Raw genomic sequence first — 23978 nt, 5'->3', positions numbered from 1 at the left:
TATATATATGTTTCATTTTAGTCTGTCTTGATTCTTCACAGCAGGTATCAATATTGCTTGTGATTAGCTCAGCTCCATACTAAAGGTGGCCATACAGTAACCAATATATACAGTAACCAATATATTAAATATTTCTGACCAATCAAGCCAAAAGGTCAAACCAGCCGATACTCTAGTCTACAATGTACCCATACATGGCTACACAGTTAAATACATTTGTTTAATGATCAAAGCATATGGGCCGAGGACTTTCCAGCTACGATCTGGTGCCCCCTCATTCACGATAAGTAAACATAAATGTATACATCTTCTCTCTGAAATGTCCTAATTTTTTTTCATGTTAACAAAATGTCCTGCCTCTCTTGTGATGTTGACCCCTCCCTTTTTATTGAAATGGATTTTACATCAATCTGGTTGCATTACTCATCCCCCTTGATGAAATCCTCAGCCGGTTTCCTGTTCTGGAGAAACACTGATGTAAAAACATTCTCTTGTGGTGATCAGTATGAATTTGGCATCACTGCTTCATTCTTATTTCACTAAAAAGACCTCCAAATGCATAATATAGTTGCACCCTGTTTGAAGTGGTATGGACTCAAAGCGGACTGCAGCCGGGGGCATACATACTCACACAGTGCAGATACTAATTTGTTTTCATTTACTTTAACTCTGCTAGACCGGTGAAAGCTCATTTTTAACAAGGGTTACTGCACTGGTATATTTACTCAGTTTTTAATAAACCTTTGGAGGGTTTTAATAAACCTTTGGAGGACGTCTTGGCAATAAATCTCCTTATGACATAAGCCCAGCAGAGCCAAATGTATCTTAGGTTATGGGCACACAGGCTGAAGGCTCCAGCTGCTCTCAGCCTGCATATTTTTGCCTTTGCTCCACTAATTAGAATCTGATCAGCCTGCATTTGCGCACACAGCAGAGCGAAGCGGAAGTCAGCCCAGAGGTGCCTCCTTTCGCATATTTGGGCCTCAGCTACAGCTCCTCTGTGTGTGCATGCAGACTGATTGGATTCAAATCAATGGGACAGGGAGCAGTTCTGCTTTTCTCAGCCTGCGATAATATGCAGTCTGAGAGCAGCTGGAGCCATCAGCCGGTGTGTCCATAGCCTTACAGTGACTGTATGTATATGGGCTGGGCTTCTGAATTATCTATCAGCTACAGTTGGTTATCAGCAGCCATGGACTCTCAGAAGCTTCCTGCTTTGTCCTGTAGAAGTGATAAGAGTTGTTTCACACGAGGAGATTCGGGGAGATTTTGTCGTCTGCCGACTAATCACCTCGTCTTCTGGGCGACAATCTCCCCAAACTGCCTCCTCGTGTCTTCCCATCCGCTATAATGAAAAATCGCCTGTGCTAAAGCACACGCAGCGTTTTCTGCAGTCGCCCAAAGTTTCCTCTCGAGGATTGTCGCCCAGAACAATCGGCAGGCAACAAAATCTCCCTGAATCTCCTCGTGTGAACTAACCCTAAAGGGGTAAAATATTTTCCCTAGCCTTTTTCCCTAATCTTTATTTCCTGAAATATATCGTTTTTGTTTTTTTTGTGATACTTCACCCCTGAAAGGCAGTGAAGAGCTATGAAAGGCTGTGTTACTGATGTAAACAACAATTAAAAGCTTTTTACCACCCTAACTATCTGTGAAGACAAAAGTAAAAAACTCTAAAAGTTACCTATGGTTCATCATACCTCCCAACTGTCCCAGTTTCTGCTGGACAGTCTCCAGTTTTGAGCAGTCCAAGGTTTCTTACTAAAATGTTTCCTGTTTGATCTCCTGCACTGACGCCAGAAAAAAAAAGGTTTTTGGCAGAGAGCCCAGAATACTGAGCAGCTGCACTTCGATACATTTGTAACAATTTTTAAATAAGCAAAGATACAAATCTATTTAAGATAAGCAAGTCGCTTGGGGAAACTGAGACTCACAGCAAAACTGTTATAACACAAACATAGTCAACTCCCAGAAATGTGTTCAAACTTTCAAATTTTGTAAAATGGACACGGTAATTGGGTGTGTGGCCCTAAAATGGGAGTTGTCAAAACATTTTGCCACTCTACAGCGGCTCTTTACATTTTACAATAGTTGGGAGGTCATGTTGATCGTTTTTAGCCGATATGTCTGCTTTTGTAAGTAATTGTTACTTGAAGTTCCTACACCTGATGTTTCTAATGATAATGGATTACCGCTGCACAAATATAGCAGCCCCTCATAGAGGAACGTGGAGGATCAGACAGGTAATGTAAAAGCATGAGGCAAATACTTTTATTGCAACATTATAAATTAATAACAAATTAATTTCTGGTATCCTTATCCCTTTAAAGTGAAAATACTCTGTTGGGCTTATGTAAAAATGGCGCATAACACGATGAACTTCCTCTACTAGATAGAAATGTATCTATTTTTTTTTACACAAACATACCCAATTACCTAATGCCATAGTCTCTGCCTCTGACTCCTATAAACCATTTTCCAAACCCCTCAGGTTCAAAGTGCCATGTAAGCTTTCCCTCACCTTGTTCCATTGGGAAGCGATGGATATTTTGACTTGAAGTCCCTCTTCTTTCCATAGTGGGGGGTATATATATATAATACACAAAAGCCATGAATATCCTGTAAATTATATCCTTATAAACGGTGAGTAGTGATGTCATCATTTATAAACGGTGAGTAGTGATGTCATTTCTGTCACATGACTTACTAAAATTTGTGTATTATAGTAAATAAAGTACCCCCAGTTGTAAAATATGAGGATATTAGAAGTTACCTCGGAGTTCCATGACCTGTATAAAAACACTCGGCCTTCGGCCTCGTGTTTTTATATGGTCATGAAACTCCTCGGTAACTAATAATATCCTTATATTTTACAAGAGGGGGTACTTTATTCACTATATATATATATATATATATATATATATATATATATATATATATACTTATAAATCTTACTTAATGATGTCGCTAAAGTTACCACTACTAAGATATGACATTCCTAAACCCTACTGAATCTTTCCCATGGTGCTCTTAACACTTTCTCATTTTGCATATGTTTCTTTAGTAATTGGGGACGACCTGGAAACATGACAAAATGTATATTGTTCATTGTTCTATGAGTGGAAGCTGCTTAGTTGGAGCTAAACCTAAAAATTCTTCCAAGATAATAATGGCACTATGTATGGACAGCATACCTCCCAACATTTTGGAAGTAAAAAGAGGGACAAAAATGTTTTTTCTGCGCGTAGCGCAGCATTTTTCGACCACACCCCTTTATGTGGCCACACCCCCTAATTACCATGTTAGTTTTACAAAATTTGGCAGGTTATGAAAGTTTGAAAATATTTCTCCTTATCTAAACTGTGTTTTTGTGTCTCAAAATTGATACAAAGTATCTTATTTGCACCTGTTAGCTGTTCTGGGCTCTCTGCTAAAAGCCAATTAAGTGAGAAACTTTGTTTCTTTTTCTGGCTGTTCAGTGCAGAGAAAAGAGGGACTTTCCAGTACAAATGAGGGACTGCGGGTTGAGCTGTCAAAAGAGGGACTGTCCCTCCGAAAAAGGGACAGTCGGGAGGTATGGGACAGGGCTTTTGGAACGTTGCTGATTTCCTTCTGTAACCTGTAAATATGTTGATTATTTTTATTTAATGCTATGTTCATAGTTTTATTGGTCTCATTAAAAAAAGTTTCCCTAAAATAGGGTTATTTAAAGATATGCCGGTGCCTGTGAGGTAAAGCAATGAAAGAGGCTGCTCTATCATGTGCTAGGGCTGTGTAGTACAACAGGTATATATATATATATTAATTTCTGGGCTCTATTTATGAACCTAAATTCAGCACAGCCCTGTTCTGTTGAAGCCGTTTCTCTGTTTGTGCAACCCTATTCCTGTCAGTGGTATAATCCAGAGTGGGAAGGAAGAGGGGGCTGGTCTCTGTGTTTGTGGAATGCAGGGTGGGGCTTTCTCACAATCAGATCACATGACAGGGAGTAGTAAGAGGAAACAAAGCTAAAAAGGTTTCAGCAGCGCAGTTAATCTTTTAAAGAAAACAATCTGTAAGGCGCCTTAGGTGTCAGTTGTGTTGTCTAGTGGGTAGCTATGCAGTTTGTATGTTTGCTCTCTATTCTTAGAGATAATATAACATGCAAACTCTGTTTTACATAGAATTACACACAGGATGACTAATTTAAGCAGGTAGTAAACTATGTGCTCACACATCAATGGGCAGTGCACCTTGATATTAACTTTAATTATGATAAAGAAAGAAGTCACACTGTGCATGCTCTTTAAAGTTTATAATTTGAACTGTGATCTGGTTGCTAGGGTCCTTATTACTCATGCTACCAGGCAGTGGTTTGAAAAAAAGACCAGAATACGAACTACTAAAAATATAAACTAAATATAATAAAGTGACAAAAACATTAATAGCATAATATTAATGTTGAGGCATTGGGGGCAGTGTTCACATGAATGAGATTGCACTTTATATTTCTGGCTAGATCAAAACAAAACCCGAAGTTCTCACAGAAGTATGCTCTCTATATTCATATTCTCAGATACAGGTATGGGACCTGTTTTCCATAATGCTCGGGACCTGTGGTTTTCTGGATAACAGGTCTTTCTGTAATTTGGATTGTCATACTTGTGTGCTAGAAAATCATGTAAACATTAAATGAACCCAATAGGCTGGTTTTGCTTCCAGTAAGGATTAATTTATATCTTAGTTTGGATCAAGTACAAGGTACTGTTTTATTATTACAGAGAAAAAGGAAATCATTTTTAAAAATTTGGATTATTTGGATAAAATGGAGTCTATGGGATTCCATACCGGTATATCTCTCCTTTTGAAAGTTATTTGTAAAAGTGAGGAATACTAATAATTAAAGGGTAACCTATTGTGATTAACAATCTGCCATAATGTAGTGGAAGTAATTTTAACAAATGGCCTGTATTTTCTTCTTCAGGTCTTATTAATGAGCAAATTGGCCCATAAAAGCAAGGTATATCAATTGTTGCTAGTGGTTTGGATATCTATAGGAATGAACCATTCCAAATCACTATTTAAGAAAATGGATATTACAGAATTTTATAAAGGGCTCCTCCCATCAGGGGAAAGGAGAGGTTTTTTTTTTTGGTTTTTTTTGGGACACAGACACAATTTCTACAGTTCCCAGCACTGAATATCCAGGGAATGGAACTACACACATACACACATACACACTGAACAGGCCACAACTATCCTGCAATAACTATGAAGTTCCAAAAGTTGTATGTTCTTCCTCTAGTGTAGTGTACAGCAACCTGACTGCTAATACAGTCCCTAAGCATACAGGCTTTTATTTGGAGCTGCTGTAGCACTTTGAAAAAAGTCCTTTCTTTGTATATCAAGTCCTGGGAATAATAGATTTTATCTATTAATTATATATACTGATAAAAAAAGACATAATTTTCCAAACTAATTATTGGGCTGCAGTACTGACCCCCAGATTTAATCTGAGGAAAATAATTTACGGTACACAACTGGCATAATAAACCCCTTCAAATGAATTCTTGCAAAAGTTTGAGAAATCAAGCAAAGAAGCTAATGGTTTTCTGACTTCCCTTCTAGGTATGGGAAAATCGTTTCCACAAAGGCTATTTTGGATAAGACAACAAACAAATGCAAAGGTGAGTGTGCAATGATTGCCATATGGGAATGTGTAGGTTATTTTAGTCATGAGGTTTATTGCTCACTTGGCCTTTTGAATTAAATGCCTTTTTCCCTTGTTTTAAATGTGACTTTAATGCCTTGATTGGATTGTACTTGATCACTCTTACACTGAATTGAAATTGTGTTGAAATACCAGTACAGCGTATATAACCTTATAGTGGGTAGGGGTATTTGCAGTTAGCTGACTACCAACCCTAGAGCTAATTGTTTAGTATGGTGGATATTTGCATCATTATTAAATAATTTTTTGGGTGGAGGATATTCTTTTTAATTGCTTGGAAAGTGTCCCAGCAGTCCTGTGCCTGTGATAGATGGCCACATATTAAAGGGCTAAGTAAAATATTCATTCATTGGACAACAAAGTCTTATGAATGGGTGGCTGTTAAATGTGGCGACCGTTTCCTTGATGCCTTATCTTGCACTTCACCTCTTTGGCACCAAATAAAAGCCTAGTCTTTTAGCTTGTAAATGGCTGGATAATTAAAGGGAACCTCTGTGTCTTTGGCTTTTAAATAAGACGTTTCTCACACTTACGCAACCCCATGAAGCATTTGGAAACAATTAGCCGAAAGAAAAAATAAATAAACTTGCTGCTCTCTGTTCACCCTTAATCCCTTTTGTCAGACCTGTCGCTTTACTCCATGATAAATAGGAATGGGAAAAGGGTGTGCAAGGCATCATGTAACGTGCTGTGTTTATGACGGTTACAATATCCTTATGCTTGTACATTACTCAGGAGGGCTCCCGGCCAAGTGCACTATGTGCCAAAACAGAAAATCTGCCTCTAGCATAATGTTTATAGGAACGAGGGTACCATGCAGTGTTCCGCCGGAGAACTGAAAATAAGTCTTCCCCTCACACGGAAAGAGCCAGCCTCTTCTTGATGTGAATGAAAGGAAGTCTAGCAGGGTAGTGCTTCACAAAAGGCAACTTCCTCATGCAGGTGCCATAAAATATAGGTGACTTTTATTAAAACTTCTATGCTGTGCCCCAGTGAGAATATCCAACATGAAGCCGTTGTTGTACTTCAAGTCCCATCATTCCGAGAGAGGTGAAGGCGATAAATATAAACAGTGACTATCGATAACAGCAGTCCTCTGACTTTATTCTATAGCTGGAAATCGTCAGAACACAACTGTGAGTTTGCCATACAGTGGGAGATCATTTCACAATTTGAGAAACAGTGGGCTAGAATTACGGTTTCTACAATCAGAATCTAATCAGGCCTCATCTGGAAGGCTGGAAAGTCCTGGTAGGCAAGGACTGCATTGGGTTGTGGAAGGGGTTCTCTCCAGATGGATCTGTAAGGGTCCCGTGTATTTTATTGTGTGACTTGGAGCTTGATGTGGCCAAACACTTGGGCACATAAAACATACCCAAGTCCAGCTTTACTTCACCACACTGCAAAATAGGCTGGTAAGTAGCAAAAGGTGCCATGGTAGCCACTTGCAAGCAGGGTTTTCATCATGGTTACTTGAGATACCACGCAACTCTTTCAGCAGGCAGCAACATCTGATTCAACCCTGTAATGTAAATTTGGGTAATGGGGTGTGGTTGAACTCTGAAGCCAAATCTGGTTTACAGTTTTCCCTCATGGACTGCAACCTTATTATTTATAGTAGAAGCCACTGAGCCTTCGGACGTTAGACAACCCATTCAGAAGTACTAATTATTGGACTAGATTACACTGCTCAAATTGTCTGGGTTAATTAGAAGCGGGTCAGTTCAAGCGCTACTTAATTAAAGGTTCAGCCTCTCCGTGTTAAGTTCCTCTTTGTTCTCCAAATGAAGGGGCTAAGGCTACCTTCCATTCCTGTAATTAACAGACAAATCATTCCTTGCCCGTTTTATTTTCCCTAGTCATTCATCACGTGAATTCTTTGCCCTGACCTGCTTCTCTCCTTATTCCTGCTCTAAATATCGTTTACTGCTGCCTCACGGAAAGGAACAGGATGCTGGAAATAGGAAGGCGTCATGTTCCCTGCTATTTGTAACACTGACAGTTCCTCCTGAGTATAAAAATAAAGTGGGGGGTAGAGCTGAGCCAAGGAAAGAATTCAGTCAAATGACTAAGATTTCACCATTGACCCACGAGTAAGCAGGACAGGGTTGTTAAGAGGGTCAGTATAGAGCATGTTTTTTTTAAAGGAACTTATGCATTGAAAAAAACCCAATGGGGTTCTGATTGTAGTTCAGTAACCACTTGAGGGCCACCCAGGGACCCCAAGAGCCTAATAAGGATAATTATGGCCTTTAAGCCTAGCTGATTGCATTTCATCCATATTGGCACCTGGGGGATACGTTTATTTTATTAGGCGGTACAGGGAGGGATTTGATACGGAAAGGAAAGTTAAAGTCATATTTTCCAAAACGCTGAAATGTATTTTTATTTTCCATTGCCGTGCATTAGGGATGCGCAAGCTGACTAGGGTTGGATCACTCGTGCTAAAAGATGATAATCTGTTTACTGATTAGGGATGCACCGAATCCAGAATTCGGTTTGGGATTCGGCCAGGATTCTGCCTTTTTCAGCAGGATTTGGTTTGGCCGAATCCTTCTTCCCGGCCGAACCAAATCCTATTTTGCATATGCAAATTAGGGGCAGGGAGGAAAATCGCTTGACTTTTTGTTGCAAAACGTCTAAGATGTTTTTCCCTTCCCACCCCTAATTTGCTTACCAGACACATATTGTTAAGCTTCATAGACAATGTTTAAAAGTCTTTAAAAAAAAAAAAAAATAAAGTAAACACCCATTTGCCACAACATAACAAAATATAGTTGTGGCCTTAGTGGATCAGGAGTGTGGCTTCTCAGATTCGTGATTGACCTTGGTTTTTATTTTTCATTTCTTTTATTGTGTTTGAATGATCCTGCTCTGCCAGAATGGTGATTCTGCTCTCCAAAATGGAATTTAAAATACTGCCTGGTTGTCTGTTACTGACCCCTGGCAACAATAAAAATGATTCTTAAAAAGAGATTGTAATTGGCACTTTTTATCACTTAGAATTCTATAGAGGCCAATTGTAGAAGGTCTCAGAATAGCAATGTCTAATTCTATAGAGGCCAATTGTAGATTGTCTCAGAATAGCAATGTCTATGTGTGTCTACTGACAAGCATCTGCTGTACCACCCTGGGGGCAATAATATAGAATCTTAGCATTTTAAATATGTATATAAACCAAAGTAATTGTAATCTTGCAGCAACTCCCAGGATCCTGAGGTTTATTTATAATAACTCAAAATCATGGGAATTGCAGTTTGTATTAATTCTCTGTAGTGCACTGTAACCCCTGACAGTATTAATACAATGTGATAAAAGTTTTCTTCATGTGTTCCTCGTGTGTTAATAGGTTTTCTTAATATAATTCCTTTGCATTCTTTAATTGCTAAAATTAAATTCTCCCTTTTATTTAACCCTTTTTGTAGTGATGGTAAGCTTCAAAAACCCCATTGTATAATGAGGAATCACATCTTATCTTTTATTTCAATATATTCACTTGCCTGCTGTGCAAGTCTTTGTAGTTAGCACTGGGGTCCAGAGTTTGTTTCTGACTACAGTATTTCCTTCTGGATGTTTGTATGCATGGGAACATTTTGGGTACTCCGGTTTCCTCCTACACACTAAAATGCACTGCCATTTTAACTCTATTTCAATTAAGGATAATGATATATTGACACAACCTGTGCTTCTCCTTATAAACTCTTATGCTTTTTGTTTGCAGGTTATGGTTTTGTAGACTTTGACAGTCCAGCAGCTGCCCAGAAAGCTGTTTCTGCATTAAAGGCTTCTGGAGTCCAAGCACAGATGGCAAAGGTATGCTTAAATTATTTTAACAGTCTTTGTTCAACACTACCCATTAATTAAAAGTACAGGTAAAACAGATTTTATCTGAATGCTTCTCTCCCATGAGTCATATTAGGGATATATTGTGCTAGCAGTAGGGATATGGGCTTCTGTGAAGGTATTATGACTGTGTGATAGCTCGTACAGAAGGGAGAGATGGTGCCTATAGTAGCAGTGGGGAAAAGAGCTTCTGAAAAGGGGCAGTGGCGGTGGGATAGCAGGTATAATCATGATGCCTATAGTAGCAGTGGGATAATAGCCTCTGGGAAGGGACTGTGGCATATCAGGTATAGTAGAGAGAGATGGCAACTATAGTAGTCGTGGGGATAATAGACTTTGGGAGGGGAATTTCTAGCACATGCATCTGTAAAAGGGTCATGCATTAGGTGCTAAGTAAAACTGGGGTCCTTCGAAGTGTAAAATGTTGATGTTTCCGTTTGCCTGATCCTTATTTCAGTCCATTGTGGAGGAGACCTCTTCATGTTTGCGCAAAGAGTTAATAGCTAGACTTGTGGCAGGAGTCCAATCTGACAAAAAGGAAAACCATATGTGAAACAGTGGGAGCTGCTGCCTAGACAGATAGCTACACATATTGATGGGAGATTTTCATTAAAGAATCTCCAGTGCAGAACATTTCTGAGATTTACTTTTTCCAGCTGAGCAGAACAATGTCAGTTTGCTGCACTTGCGTTTTAGGCAACGAGTCACAATGTGCAGAAGAAGTTTTATGCTGGCCATACCATTGCTTTTACTTGTGGCTACTAGTCATGATGCCCTAAATTTACATGCACATATTTTTAACTGCGCTCCAGTCAAAACCATCTCCAACACTCTTTATATTTCTGGGCCCCGTAGAAACCTCTGAGAACATGTAGTGCAGTGGTCCCCAACCAGTAGCTTGCGAGCAACATGTTGCTCTCCAACCCCTTGGATGTTGCTCCCAGTGGCCTCAAAGCAGGAGCTTATTTTTGAATTCCAGGCTTGGCAAGTTTTGGTTGTATAAAAACCAGGTGTACTGCCAAACAGACTCTCCTGTAGGCTGCCAGTCCATATAGGGGCTACCAAACAGCCAATCAAAGGCCTTATTTGACATCCCCGTGGACTTTCTCATGCTTGTGTTGCTCTCCAACTCTTTTTACATTTAAATGTGGCTCACGAGTAAAAAAGGTTGGGGACCCCTGTAGTGTATATGTCCTCCTGCTTTCAGCTTCAGCGATTATTGTCTTGTTTTCTCTTTAATACTTGTGCTTTCAGTTGACTTGGGGGTTCTTGATTGATTTCACTTTTCTGTGCTCCTGTCTAACCATCCCTACAAAGGTATTTAGCTTGAGGAGAGAGTTATCTTAAGGTCCCTGTCATGCAGAACAAATCCCATGAAGTGATTGTGTTCAAAAAAGGCTTTAGTTGCTCACATTTTTATGCAATCTTTTTGTTCAACCCACTGAATCAAAGCTGAAAGTCTGCAGTTCAACTGCATCTGAGTTGTTTCATTTAAAATTCATCGTGGTAATGTACAGAACCAAAATTAGAAAAAAGTTGTTTCTGTCCAAAGATTTATGGCCCTAAATTTACATGTAGATATACAGAGACCGAATATTCTGCACTCACAGTAAGCTTTGCCTTCATAATTTTGTTTGTTTACAGAAAAAAAACATTCCTTTAGAAACAGATTATCTAAATAATAATTACAACAGCAATCTTCACACTTGGCTTTATCAGAAGGAAGATTTAACCGTTAAGGGTCTCCTAAAAACAACAGACTGTTGACACTTCCAGAGAACCAGTTTGCTGGAATCATTTCCATTGTATTATAATGTCCTTAAAATGCACGACTACCCGGTGAACAGCAATTCCTTTGAAACCAAAGCCTGTTTGGTGCTTAATCTGTAAATCTGATTGATTTCTCTGGATTATAAAAGAAACATGAAAGGAAATAAGGAGGAAACTGCAGACATGAGTGTTTTGCATTAGAGCTACAGAAGCAAATCCATGTTTGGGCAGATGCTAATAGATAAAAAAAGAAAGAGGACTGTTGCCGTATTGATTGTGCCCATCCTGTTCTCACTTTCCTTTCACTACTGATAAATGAGAAATTTACAGATCAAATGGCACAGGCCCAATAAAATGGAAACCCCCCTGAAGCACACTAAACACTTTCTTGAATAAAGAACACATTGCCTTCTGAATGTATTCCCCTATGCAAGCACATTGAACAGTCACTGTAAATTATATACAGGTATAGGATCTTTTATCTAGAATGCTTGGGACGTAGGATCTGTAATTTGGATGCTTGGGGCCTAGAATCTTTCTGTAATTCATACTATACTTTAAAGCTGGCCATAGACGCAAAGATCCGATCGTACGAATCGAGGATTCGTACGATTTTCGGACCGTGTGTGGAGAGTCACGAAATTTTTCGTCCGACGGAGATCGGTCGTTTGGTCGATCAGACAGGTTAGAAAATTTCTGTCGGCTGCCGATAATATCTCTGCGTGTATTGCCGATCGTATGATTTTCGGAGGGAGACTGTCACTAGCATTTGTCGTACATAACTATCGTACGATTGCTGTCAGGGGAAGAACATCGGCTCATCTGTTCTTTAACTACTTTATTCGATCTAAATAGTAAGACTTTGATCTGAATGGTTAGTGGCAGGTCGGGAGATGGGAAAGTCCGATCGTACATTGATTCGTACGATCGGATCTTTGCGTCTGTGGCCAGCTTAAGGCCACTAAAAACATTTAAACATTAAATAAACATAGAGTAAAATGTACTGTTTTGTTATTACAGAGAAAATAAATACTTTTTAAAAATTTTAATGTATTACTTAAAGGAGAAGGAAAGCTACGGAGGCATTTTATTGCCAATAGATTAGCTGCAATAGTGCAAGCTAGAATGCTATATTTATTCTGTTGAATGTTTTACCACACCTGAGTAAAAAGCTCTAGAAACTCTCTGTTTGTTTAGGATAGGAGCTGCAGTATTAATGTGGTGTGACATCACTTCCTGCCCGAGTCTCTCCCTGCTCTGGGCTCAGATTACAGTAGAGAAGGGGGGGGGAAGAGGAGCAAACTGAGCATGCTCTTGCCCAGGGCAATGAGGTTTAAGCTGAAGGCAGGAAGTCTGATACAGAAGCTCATGTGAACACAATAGAAGGAAAGAAATGCAGTGTTTCTTTTGACAGGGGACTGTAGAGCAGCACTACTTTGGGGGTTTATTGGTATATTTAGATGGACCTTTCTGATAAGGCTTACTTAGTTTTAACCTTTCCTTCTCCTTTAAAGGGGTTGTTTACCTTCCAACACTTTTTTTCAGTTCAGTTGGTTTCAATTTGTTCACCAGAAGACTTTTTCCAGTTACTTTCTATTCTAATAGTGTAAAAATTAATTTTTCACCTTCTAAAGCTGCTCTGGGATGGTCGCCTACTCTTTAACTGTTCTAAATTGATACATTTAGTTGATACATTTGTTATCTCTGTCCCTTCTGAGCAGAATCCCTGAGCTTCATTAAACTGATAAAATAGTTGCTAATATTCCACAGATGCTGTTAAAATATGTATCAACTATTGTAGCAAATTGTAACCATTCAGAATCTGCTCCTGATTGCTGAGCTGTCAGACTGAGACACTAGAGACAGGAACATTACATTTTGGGAAAATGGTAAAAAATAAAAGATGGAAAGCAATTGAAAAAATTCTTTGTTTATGGAGAACAGTGTGGAAACCACAGAACTGAAAAAAAGTTTTTGAAGGTGAATAACCCCTTTTACAATAGGCTCCATAGATTATGGTTTTACCATCATTTGGAGATTTCTGAGAATAATACCCAGTAGTACCAGACCCAGTTTTAGGAAGCTGCATAGAAAATCATGGCCCAGAGCAATATTTTGCCATTTACCAAAGCCACAAGTGATAGCCAATGTACGGCGTAAATATGCTTCTACTTCTGCATGTGAAATTGGGAAAAGGCCTCATCATGCTACAATTTTATATTTACGTTAGCAACCATCTAACATCCATACCCGTTAAGATTACAGAACAACCGACTCTCACATTGGGGACACTTGGCTACACAATTGGATATTATTCCATTGTTCAATAGCCAATATATTTTCAGTACAGATATTTAATTCATGGCTTTTATTTTGCATTCTTGCTGGTAGATTCCCTGGAGGTTTTATTGGCCTAGTATACTGTTTCACCCTTAATCTATCCTTTATCCTCTCTTACAGAGTCATCAGCTTCCACCTATAGGAGCCTGGGTTCATTTTTAGCCATGCCTCTGCTCTGTCCATAGAAATATGTGTAACACCCAGCAAACGTGGGAGAGTTAACAGATCTGCTTCTGTAGAGTCATAAACCCCCTAATGAGAAGCCAACAGGCCATAATCTTGAAGTCAAGGGGTTGTTGCTTTTACTGCTAATGGCCATTAGTGAAATAATGCAGAAAAAGGATCCTTACACAGTAAGCAGGTATTCCCCTGTTCTTCGATACATTGGTCTTATTGTGTTAGGGGCTTTCTGCTCTAAAGAGGGATTTTCCAGAGTGGAGTCAAAAGACATCAATTCCCAAAAGTGGATTTGTCTTGTTTAGAACATTATTACACGTTATATAAATTAGTTATATTACTTATGATATTTCAGACAGATATAATAAAAATGTCCAATCCATGTGTTATTCTACTTCAATTTAGGTCATAGCCAAATTCAGCTTTTGTCCCTGTGTAACATGCTAGCCTCAGCTCGAATACACACAGGTGTGCTCACAGATATAAAGTGAATAGTTTTATTCAACAAAACAATATCATCCTTTAAGGGAAAAATACTTAAAACGCAAAGTCAAAAGCAGGGTACACTTCCCCTTTAAAGTCAACCTACAAATGGCCCATAAATGAGAAGCAGGCTGAAGGACTGAGAATATTTTCTCAGTGAGAGAGACAGGCGTTTCATCTGCCCTGTATCTGCCAGGGGATCTTCCATGCTGAGAGCAGTGCTGGGTCACATGGTAGTGAGTGGTGATCCGTGCGCTGGTGACCCCTTCTGAGCTAGGGAAAAAAAAACAGATGTCTTTCAGTTCTGCAAAAATTACAAACCCCCGCCCCCTCTCTTGCGTTTGCATTTTAGGAACGGTTCCACACGCACAGGGAGGTTTTGTTAATTTCTTTCAGATGATTCTTGTGTACTGCAATTTAAAAAACACCCCTTTTCCGCCTTCATTATTCCTTGCAAAGGTCTGACAATATTTAATGTATTTTGTGCACTATATCCCCCCCACCCCCACTCCTGTTTGCGCTGATGAGAAGCGGTGAGCTCAGTGTGTTCTTGCCATCCATCCCCTCTGTGTGCGTTCATGCCATCCATCCACTTTTGAAAATATCTGCTCTAATTTGAAAGCTGTCTCATGGCGTATTCAAATATCCAATTTAGGCTTAATGATCCTAGTAGGAAATTATGATCCCCACAACGACAGCAACATTCAGTCCCATCTGTTTATAAATGTTGATATCATTATCGGCTGACGCCGATGTCGGTATTTGGAATACACGGGAACATCGGTGAAGATGACTCATGAAATGCATATTTAAAGAAAAAAATATACATGATTCATAAACAAGGGGTTTCCCTTATTATATACTCCTAGATATTCGACAAATTGTATGCACAGGAAATCCCTTCTCTGCTTAACAGCACTTTTATATCCCCCACCACTTGTGGTGCTGTTTTATAGAAGTCTATGGACAATACACCATCAACGCTAAGCAATATGGTGGATCTTGCTTGTATATGTAATTTCTTTTGTTAGAAGACACTATCTACGCAAGGAAAACTAAACCTTACCTTTTATACAATGAGAAAAAACAAACTGTCTTGGGGTACCAACCTCAAGAATTGGAATATGCTCTATGGCAGGAGAGCTTGGGAAGGTGGAAGGGAGCACAACTACAGACTTATTCATCCACGCTCTGGTTATTCTTGAGGCACAACAACATCTAAAGCTGGCCACTTATGCACCAATATGGTCTGTGTTATTTCTGCACCATGCTGGCAGCTTCATACTGTTTTTGGAAGTTGTCTTTGTTGTGTCTGGTCCCTTGAACATTCTAGGTCCATTTGGCCTGTGGGCCAATCTGGTAAAAAGTGTACCCTGTTAGCCCTTGTATTGCTTCCTCAAGTCATTATAGAGACATATGTGCATGTACTATTCGCAAACCAAGCACGCAATGAGGGCTGAACATGTTCTACTTCTGTTTGGATCTGCCTTCAAATTATTGGAGCGCTGTCTGTTTATCCAAGTTGAAACAGCCTGATATTGCAATCTGCAGCTGTCTTACATCTGAGCATATGACTCTGTGATTGGATTTTTCTACACTATATTAGTGAGGATAGGGGTGTGCCTAGGTGTGACTTTAATTTATGGTGTTTATGCAGGGTGTGGGTTGTACGACTCCTTGATCAAATGCTACTGCAGTATGGAAATTAGTAACTATGAGCAATTGCAGATTTCTAGTGATAACAAAACACTTGCACTGTTCTGAGATCCAACTAAATGACAAAATTTACTCGGCTCTGTGAGTAGTAATTGTAAAGTCTAGAATTTCTGTATCGCCCTCTTGTAAGTGGGTAGAGCCTGATTATGGTGTACATAAGAGAGAGAGAGAGAGAGTACAACTGGTTCACATTGGACAAAAAAGTCGTATAATCAAGTGAATGTATAATAGAATAAAAATTGGCTGCACAAATGTTTTTATTTTTCACACTGTGTGGTAAGTACAAAGGCACCAGTGGCGTAACTAGATATTACTGGGCCCCACAGCAAATTATTTTTCAGGCCCCCAAAATGTTTAGAGGTTGACTTGTTTCTCCAATATTTATTGAAATTGTATATGAATTAGGGCCTCGTGGGGCCCCTATACCTCCTGGGCCCCCCTGCAGCCGCAGGGTCTGCTTCCTCTATAGTTACGCCCCTGATAGGCACCCTGCTAAAAATTTTATATGGCACAGTTTGTTCCACAGACATTAGTGTGTATTTTTAAGGCCATTTTTTCCCAAAACTGCAAATATATCAGGCGGCCATGTCTTCTGTGGTTTGGAATCCACACTGGCACCCATTCAAAGCCTGTACTCTGAAACGCATCCTACCAAAGCTTAGTGCATTTAAAACATCAAAGTACTTGTTGGGGGCAGTGTGGAGTGGGGGTGACTGAGAAGGCAGTTGGGAAACTAAATATTTGCGAGATGGCAGCATTTATTTGTATTTATCATTGAAATAGAATTAATTGGGGCTGTACAGGTGGCTCTACTTTGGCTGAAGGACTGCATTTTTGCTGTGGACCTAGTCAGCTGCTCTCCCATGTATCATTATTCTCTCTGGATCGTTCCACATTTTAATGCTTCATTCCGTTTTAGAAACATATAAAAATCTGAACATTTCAATTTTATTTTGTGTTGGTGATGTTAAAGTGGGCTTGGACTTTCAGAAGTGCAGTGGTTTGTTTAAACTGTTGATGCCACGCTCAGCACACCTTTTATATTTTTCCCTTTTGTCTTGTGTCACCATCTTCAAATTCACAAGCCTTGGAACACATTGCTCTACAATATTTTGCTGTGCCGCCAAGCTCTGCTCAGAAAAATATTTAAAATTAAAAAAAAAAAATAATAATAATAATTGTATTCAATCTCAAGAAAATCTAGGAAGGATTTCAGCTATGTTCTGCACGCCTCTATTCAAGGTTTGCCATGTGCTGTAAAAAAAAGTACTAGTGGAATTCTTTACACATGAGCAATCTCTCAGCAAAGGGTGGGACACTTATTCACAGTGGGATATTAGAAAGAATAGAAGAGAGTAATTATCCAACACTCCCAGGCCTCCGCATTATTTGGTGAACATGATTAAAGCTACCTTACACTCTTCTTTCATTGAGAGGGGGATAAAGGTTTTGACAAGGATACATTCTGTCTCTCTCTCAAGGGCTCTCTCATTGTCTTGGAATGACAGGTCACGTGCACCATAGAATTTAAACAATCCCCTTTCATTGCCATCTTTTCTGCTGACTCTGTTTCTCTCGGCGAGGAAGTCTCACACGTCCTAGAGGAAATAAACACTGTGTTCTGTATAGTGATTGATTCTTTTCGGTTCACTGCAATGCACAGGGGATCACCCTTGTTACTGATGGTGAAAACATACATTATTTCTTTCATTTCCACCTCCTGCTAATTCAGGGGAGACTGTACTCAAAGTTTATATTTATGTCTGAAAACCGTTGTTGAGTAAACCGAGTTGTTGAGTAAAGTTATGCTGGGAAAAAAAGGCAGAATTAGCAAGGTTGCAACTCCAAAGACATTTATAATCTCCATCATAAATTTCTATAATACCTATTATATTTTACACTGTCTAAATCTAATTGTGTGTTATTTATTTACCTCCTTTTTGAATCTTGATGTTACTAGATAATATTAGTTGATGACTACCTACCTATAATATGTTCTAACAACAGTCTTTCATAAGATAGCCATACACTGCCAGATGTGCTCATTAGGTGAAGTTGCCAAACACGCAGATATGAGATCTGTTTGGCCACCCACACACTGAGTGATTGGATCATATAGAGATGTACAGAGGGGCCTAGAGTGGCATTGCATGAGGACCACATCAATGCAGATGGAAAAATTAAACCTGCTTGATTTATGTCTGCCCAATTTTCAGCTAGATATTATTTGGACTGGCTAATAAGCCAATGAACTGGCAAAAAAAGTCTAAGGCATTTATTGCCCTGTGTATGGCCACCTTTAGTTAAAGAAATTATTACATATAATATATATTTATAATAATATACCATTATATATCATCTGCAGAATATACTAATATACCATAATATACCATCTTCAACCTATGCCTGAATATTTAGTAGAAAAGGACACTAGTAAAAAGGTCACTTTAAGAGATTGCATAGACTGTACAGCCATGGATCACTATGGCAAGATTTATTTTAAAGCAAAACCTAGATGTAGTAGATTCACTTGGGACGAGACGGTCTTGTCCATAACTGCTTACACGATGTGTATATGCATTTGCAGTACATAGGATGCACCATAAATATACATATATTTCATGTTATGTTTTCCTCTTTGATACAGCAACAGGAACAAGACCCAACCAATTTGTACATATCGAATTTGCCTCTTTCTATGGACGAGCAAGAATTGGAGAGTATGCTTAAACCCTTTGGACAAGTAATCTCTACAAGAATACTGCGTGATTCTAGTGGTACCAGCCGTGGGGTTGGGTTTGCAAGGTAGGACTCATTACATATATGTGTTACATTAAACTATCACCCTTCCTCTCAACATTTGTTTTATGCTTTTGTTGTAATTAAGCATGCACCAAATCCTCGGCCGAAACCCTGAATCCTTCGCGAAAGATTAGGGGAAATACCGAACAGAATCCGAATCCTGCTGAAAAAGGCAGAATCCCGAACCGAATCGTATATTCGGTGCATCCCTTGTTGTAATTACTCTCCCAGTCTGTGCATCTCTAGGGAAAAAGAAAATCACATGTTCGTAATGTTGCGTGGTTCTACTGAATATATGTATGGAAATTGTAGTGGGAAATGGTGAAACTGCAAGTATGGCAACATGAATTTATTTGCTCAGATCTTCTGTTTATTAAGAGGTCTGGAATGCAAGTTAGTGCTACTTATGTACTAGGCAGTGGGCACCACACATCACTGCTCAATACGTTGTTACCCAACATGTTTAATACAATTATTTTTTGACTGTGTGTGTTCCATAATTTCCAGGTAAGAGTTCACAACTAATGGAAGGCTTAATTTATATTCTCTTACAGGATGGAATCTACAGAGAAATGTGAAGCCGTGATTAGTCATTTTAATGGAAAATTCATTAAACCTCTTCCTGGAGTTTCTGGTATGTACCATATTTTTCCTGAAATTATTATTTCTGCTTGACCCTTGAATATTCAGGAAGTTTTTTTACAACACTGGCAAAGTTTGCCACATTAACCATACTGATCAATCAGATGTCTGCTTCCATTAATTATAATGCTCATTCTGTCCTATGGGTTAGAGGACCAGGGGAAACCTAGCTAATTAAGGCCAGCTGTATTATAAAGAATAAATAGCTCCTCATCATTGGTTCTGGCAGTTGTATAACAGTGGGTGATGTCTGAAGCAAATCCGTAGTGCATGACCACTCATGATCTAATGAAGATATTATATATAATCAAGTTTTCTGGGGAATGCTCTCATGAAACCTTATATCCATTACATCATATCCTGGATATTCTGGTTTATTAAATTCACAGTAGTATTTTTGTTTTGATGTTACCTCATCTCCACTCTGCATAATTTCCCCCTCAAAAGCACATTTTGTATTTTTTTAGTTGATGATTCCTCCTCTTTTTTAAGTCCTTCATAATTTATTTTCATATTTTATTGCCCCCTTCACTGCTAAAATGTCATCTAAATACTCTAATTGTAAAGGTTATTTTAGTGACTTTGGAGTAATTGGTCAGATATGGACTGCAAACTATAATGATGTGTGGGTCAATTGGGTTTGGTCGGACCAATTGCTCCCAGAAGGGTGGCAGTCTGTAATAATCTCCAGCTCAGATGCTCCCCAACCTCTCCTCACTCCCCATCCCCACTAGCGATAGCATGTTGCTTATATACTCACACTTGCCTTGCCCTCTTCAATGACATTAAAGTAGGGACGGGTCGGGTGTGGTTCTGATCATTATTGTGTCCAACATTCATTTTACTGGCCTGGGCACTGTCGACTAAAAAGTTTGTATGTTTTCCAATGTATGCTTTTCCTTTCACATTCCAAAAACATTGGCTGCTAATGAAACTGACTATGGTGTGTATGCTTTGTGAAAGGGGCAGGAACTGATGTGAATGATGAGCAATGTCTATAAATGTGTTTGAGTTACATAAATAATGGGCAATAATAATATAGTTTTCCCAGAAGTGACTGGAGTGAATGTAAGCAATTGGCCTGTGTGTGGCCAACCCTACTCACCCAGGCCCATCAATCAGAACACCATTGTTTAGAAACTTGGCAGCTGACATTGCTTGCTGTGAAGTGAGTTTAAAAGAGAAGGAAAGTTATTTTATACTTGGAGGTGCCAAACGTTAGGCACCCCCAAGTGATTGCATTTGCTTACCTGACACTATAGACCGGTGCTCCTATCAGCATTAAACTGCGAGCATCATGGGACTACCCTCTTCCTTCTTTCTTTCAGCTTGCGGCTGCGCATGTGCATTAGAGCAAAAAGCCGTACTTTAATGAAAAAGCTGGCTATTTCATTCTACTGCGCGTGCATCTGCCCTTGGAAATTTAAAGAGCGAAGAAGCATGAACAGGATCACTCCATGGCCTTTGCCCATTATCTGTCTTTAATGTTCTCTAATGTACTTGTAAACTTTTCCTCCCACCCCCTCCCCAAACAGTACCCATGAAGCACTGTGGCCATAAATCGGTGATGCTGTTGCTATTTGGAGAAATTAGAGAGCCAAAGAGTGTTAACTTCTTCGACTCATTTGTAGAGATGTAAATATGTAGCCAGTAGATGTTCTTGGTTCAAATTATAATAAGCTAATGTATTATTTATGTGATTGGGCACTATAAAATATAAATATTATATTACTACTGAGCCATATTGGTGTTTGGATATGTATATAGTCATGTTATGCTCCACTCTTCCAGCTAGGACCAGTATAGTTTATGTATGTTGATACTTGATCTCTGTGGCCTTAACTGCCATGTAAAAAACACAGAGACAGGAGAAATTAATGCTTTGTATTCCCCTACTTGACTGCTTATGCCAGGCTCTTTGGGAAGTCTAAAAGGACAGATCCATAATTATGCCAGGTGTTAAGATCCTGCTCCTACAGATAAAATGGTGCATTCCAGATAATTTTGCATGTCCCATCAACCATAAAACAGAAGACCGTGAAAGGGCTGCTTTCTACAGCAGGACAAGTGAATGTTGGAGATTTTACCTGTATCTTTTAATTGTCCAACATAAGTAAAATAAGATATCGAATCTCTTTAGGCTGTTTGATCAGGGGTCCATGAGCATTGATTTGGAGTCAGATTATTATTTTACACGGCCACAGAGAATAAAATGTGGACTGAAAATAGTCTCAGGGAGAGAAATGATTTTATTAACAAGCTTAAGAAAAAAAGTTACAAGTTAAGAAAGAAGTTTACAATCATCTTAAATAAAAGGTAAAATGCAAAGTCCTTCCTTGGCCACTCCTAAGATTGATTACATTTTTTAGACATTAGACATGTAATATGTCATTTTATTGTCCTTGCCTTCACTTGGGTTTATTAAACCTTCTGTGTATCATATGAGTTGGTACTAGTAGGTAAAGCTCATTATTTATAGCACAACAGCAAACCAACGAAAAAGGCAACAGACCTGAGCAAGGAAAGGTTAGGCCAATGTTATTCATGAAAGGTGAGCCCATTGCAAGTCCATATGAGAAGTAATTTATTTGTTTCCAACAGATTAATGGAACACAGGCATTAATGCATCTTAACTGAGTCAATTTCATGTTGGATATATCCATACTTTGCCATCTTAAAGTGCCACCATGCCTTTACCTTTTTTTTTGTATTTGTTGAATAGAAAAACTAAATTAATATTTTCTACATAACCCCTATGGTTGACTAGGCAAGCTGATACCTGAAGTGAAACTAAATTCTGAAGGTGCTACTACTTAAAACAGTTGGACGTGTTTTCATCACTTGAGTGCTCCCAACTTAGCTTCATATTATCTGCTCCTGCCAGTGAAAATAATGTGGTTGGGGCTATTATTATTATTCTTATTATTCTTGCATTGTATCCAGTTATACACTGGTTCCACTGTAGTTTTGTTTTTTCTTACTGATTACCATGGCAGAGATTTGTGAATCCATTCCATGAAAGGCATGAATGACATTCCTATTTATTTTATTCCAAAGAAATGTACGAGTCCCTACAGGAACTTACATTTATAACTGTTTTTTCTCAAAGACTATGAGTCATCACTGATTTCAAAATTAATTTGTGCTCATGATTCACCACAAAGATATTAACAGACACACCTCCTAGGTAGAATATATGACCACTAATTAGTGCATGCTCTTGGGAGAAATTTATTAGCTGCATGGCATAGTAAAGCGATAAAATATTACCATGTAGTTCATGCAACATTGCCAGGGTTACTGCTGGCTTGGTAGATATAGACCTGTTTATAGGGAGTTCGTTATTTTATGTTTTTAGTGGGGAATTAAAACATTTATGGTCTACAATGAAAAAAAATGTTTTTTTAAATATAGCAGTACAGTACTACCTTCCTGATAATTATGGGGCCTGGTATAATCAGTTTGCAGGTGCTGAAAGGGTACTTTTTGCTCACTTTCATATTTACAGTATTCCCAAAATCACCCCCTATAAATTATGCCAGATGCACTACGAGAAACTAAAGTTGTATATTCACAAACTATAATTTGATCCCTCTGGATTATTGTTATTGGATTTAAAATCTGGTTAGCCAATAACTCATGTGGCCCCAGGCTAAATATTCAGACACACCTCTTTGGGGTGTTTAGGAAAAAAAAACTCAAAATGAATCAGTTAATAGTACTGCTCCAGCAGAATTCTCAAAAGAGCAAACAGATTTTTTTATATTCAATTTTGAAATCTGACATGGGGCTAGACATATTGTCAATTTCCCAGCAGCCCCAAGTCATGTGACTTGTGCTCTGATAAACTTCAATCACTCTTTACTGCTGTACTGCAAGTTGGAGTGATATCACCCCCTCCCTTTCCCCCCCCCCCAGCAGCCAAACAAAAGACCAATGGAAAGGTAACCAGATAGCAGCTCCCTAACACAAGATAACTGCTGCCTGGTAGATCTAAGAACAACACTCAATAGTAAAAACCCATGTCCCACTAAGACACCTTCAGTTACATTGAGAAGGAAAAACAGCAGCCTGCCAGAGAGCATTTCTCTCCTAAAGTGCAGGCACAAGTCACATAACTAGGGGCAGCTGGGAAATTGACAAAATGTCTAGCCCCATGTCAGATTTCAAAATTGAATATAAAAAAATCTGTTTGCTCTTTTGAGAAATGGATTTCAGTGCAGAATTCTGCTGGAGTAGCACTATTAACTGATGCGTTTTGAAAAAAACATGTTTTCCGATGACAGGATCCCTTTAAAGGGGATGTAAAGTCATCCCATTAAGTAAAGGGGTTCTGATAGAATCCCTTAAAACAAGGATGTTTCCAGTATACACGCATTTTTTTTCTTACAGCTGTAAAGATATCTGGTGTCTTCGGCTCTAACAAGCAGCCTCAGCGAACCCATCGCCGGCTGTCCTTTTTGCTGGAGCCAGTCAGGTGAAAGACTTCACAGAT

The 23978-nt window shown here is 38.9% G+C and overlaps 1 protein-coding gene across 1 annotated transcript in view; it reads left to right on the top strand.

The window, feature by feature from the left end:
• The window catches only part of rbms1.S (RNA binding motif, single stranded interacting protein 1 S homeolog), a gene marked incomplete at its 5' end in the record, with an annotated part of 103667 nt that overhangs the window by 58794 nt on the left and 20895 nt on the right, over window positions 1-23978 (top strand). The window contains 4 exon segments of the mRNA NM_001086938.1: window positions 5608-5666; window positions 9432-9523; window positions 18687-18844; window positions 19396-19475. Coding sequence (NP_001080407.1) covers window positions 5608-5666; window positions 9432-9523; window positions 18687-18844; window positions 19396-19475 — 389 coding nt within the window.

Source organism: Xenopus laevis, chromosome 9_10S (assembly GCF_017654675.1).
Source record: "Xenopus laevis strain J_2021 chromosome 9_10S, Xenopus_laevis_v10.1, whole genome shotgun sequence".
Classification (NCBI taxonomy): Eukaryota; Metazoa; Chordata; class Amphibia; order Anura; family Pipidae; genus Xenopus; species Xenopus laevis.
This window is presented reverse-complemented; position numbering and strand designations above follow the sequence as displayed.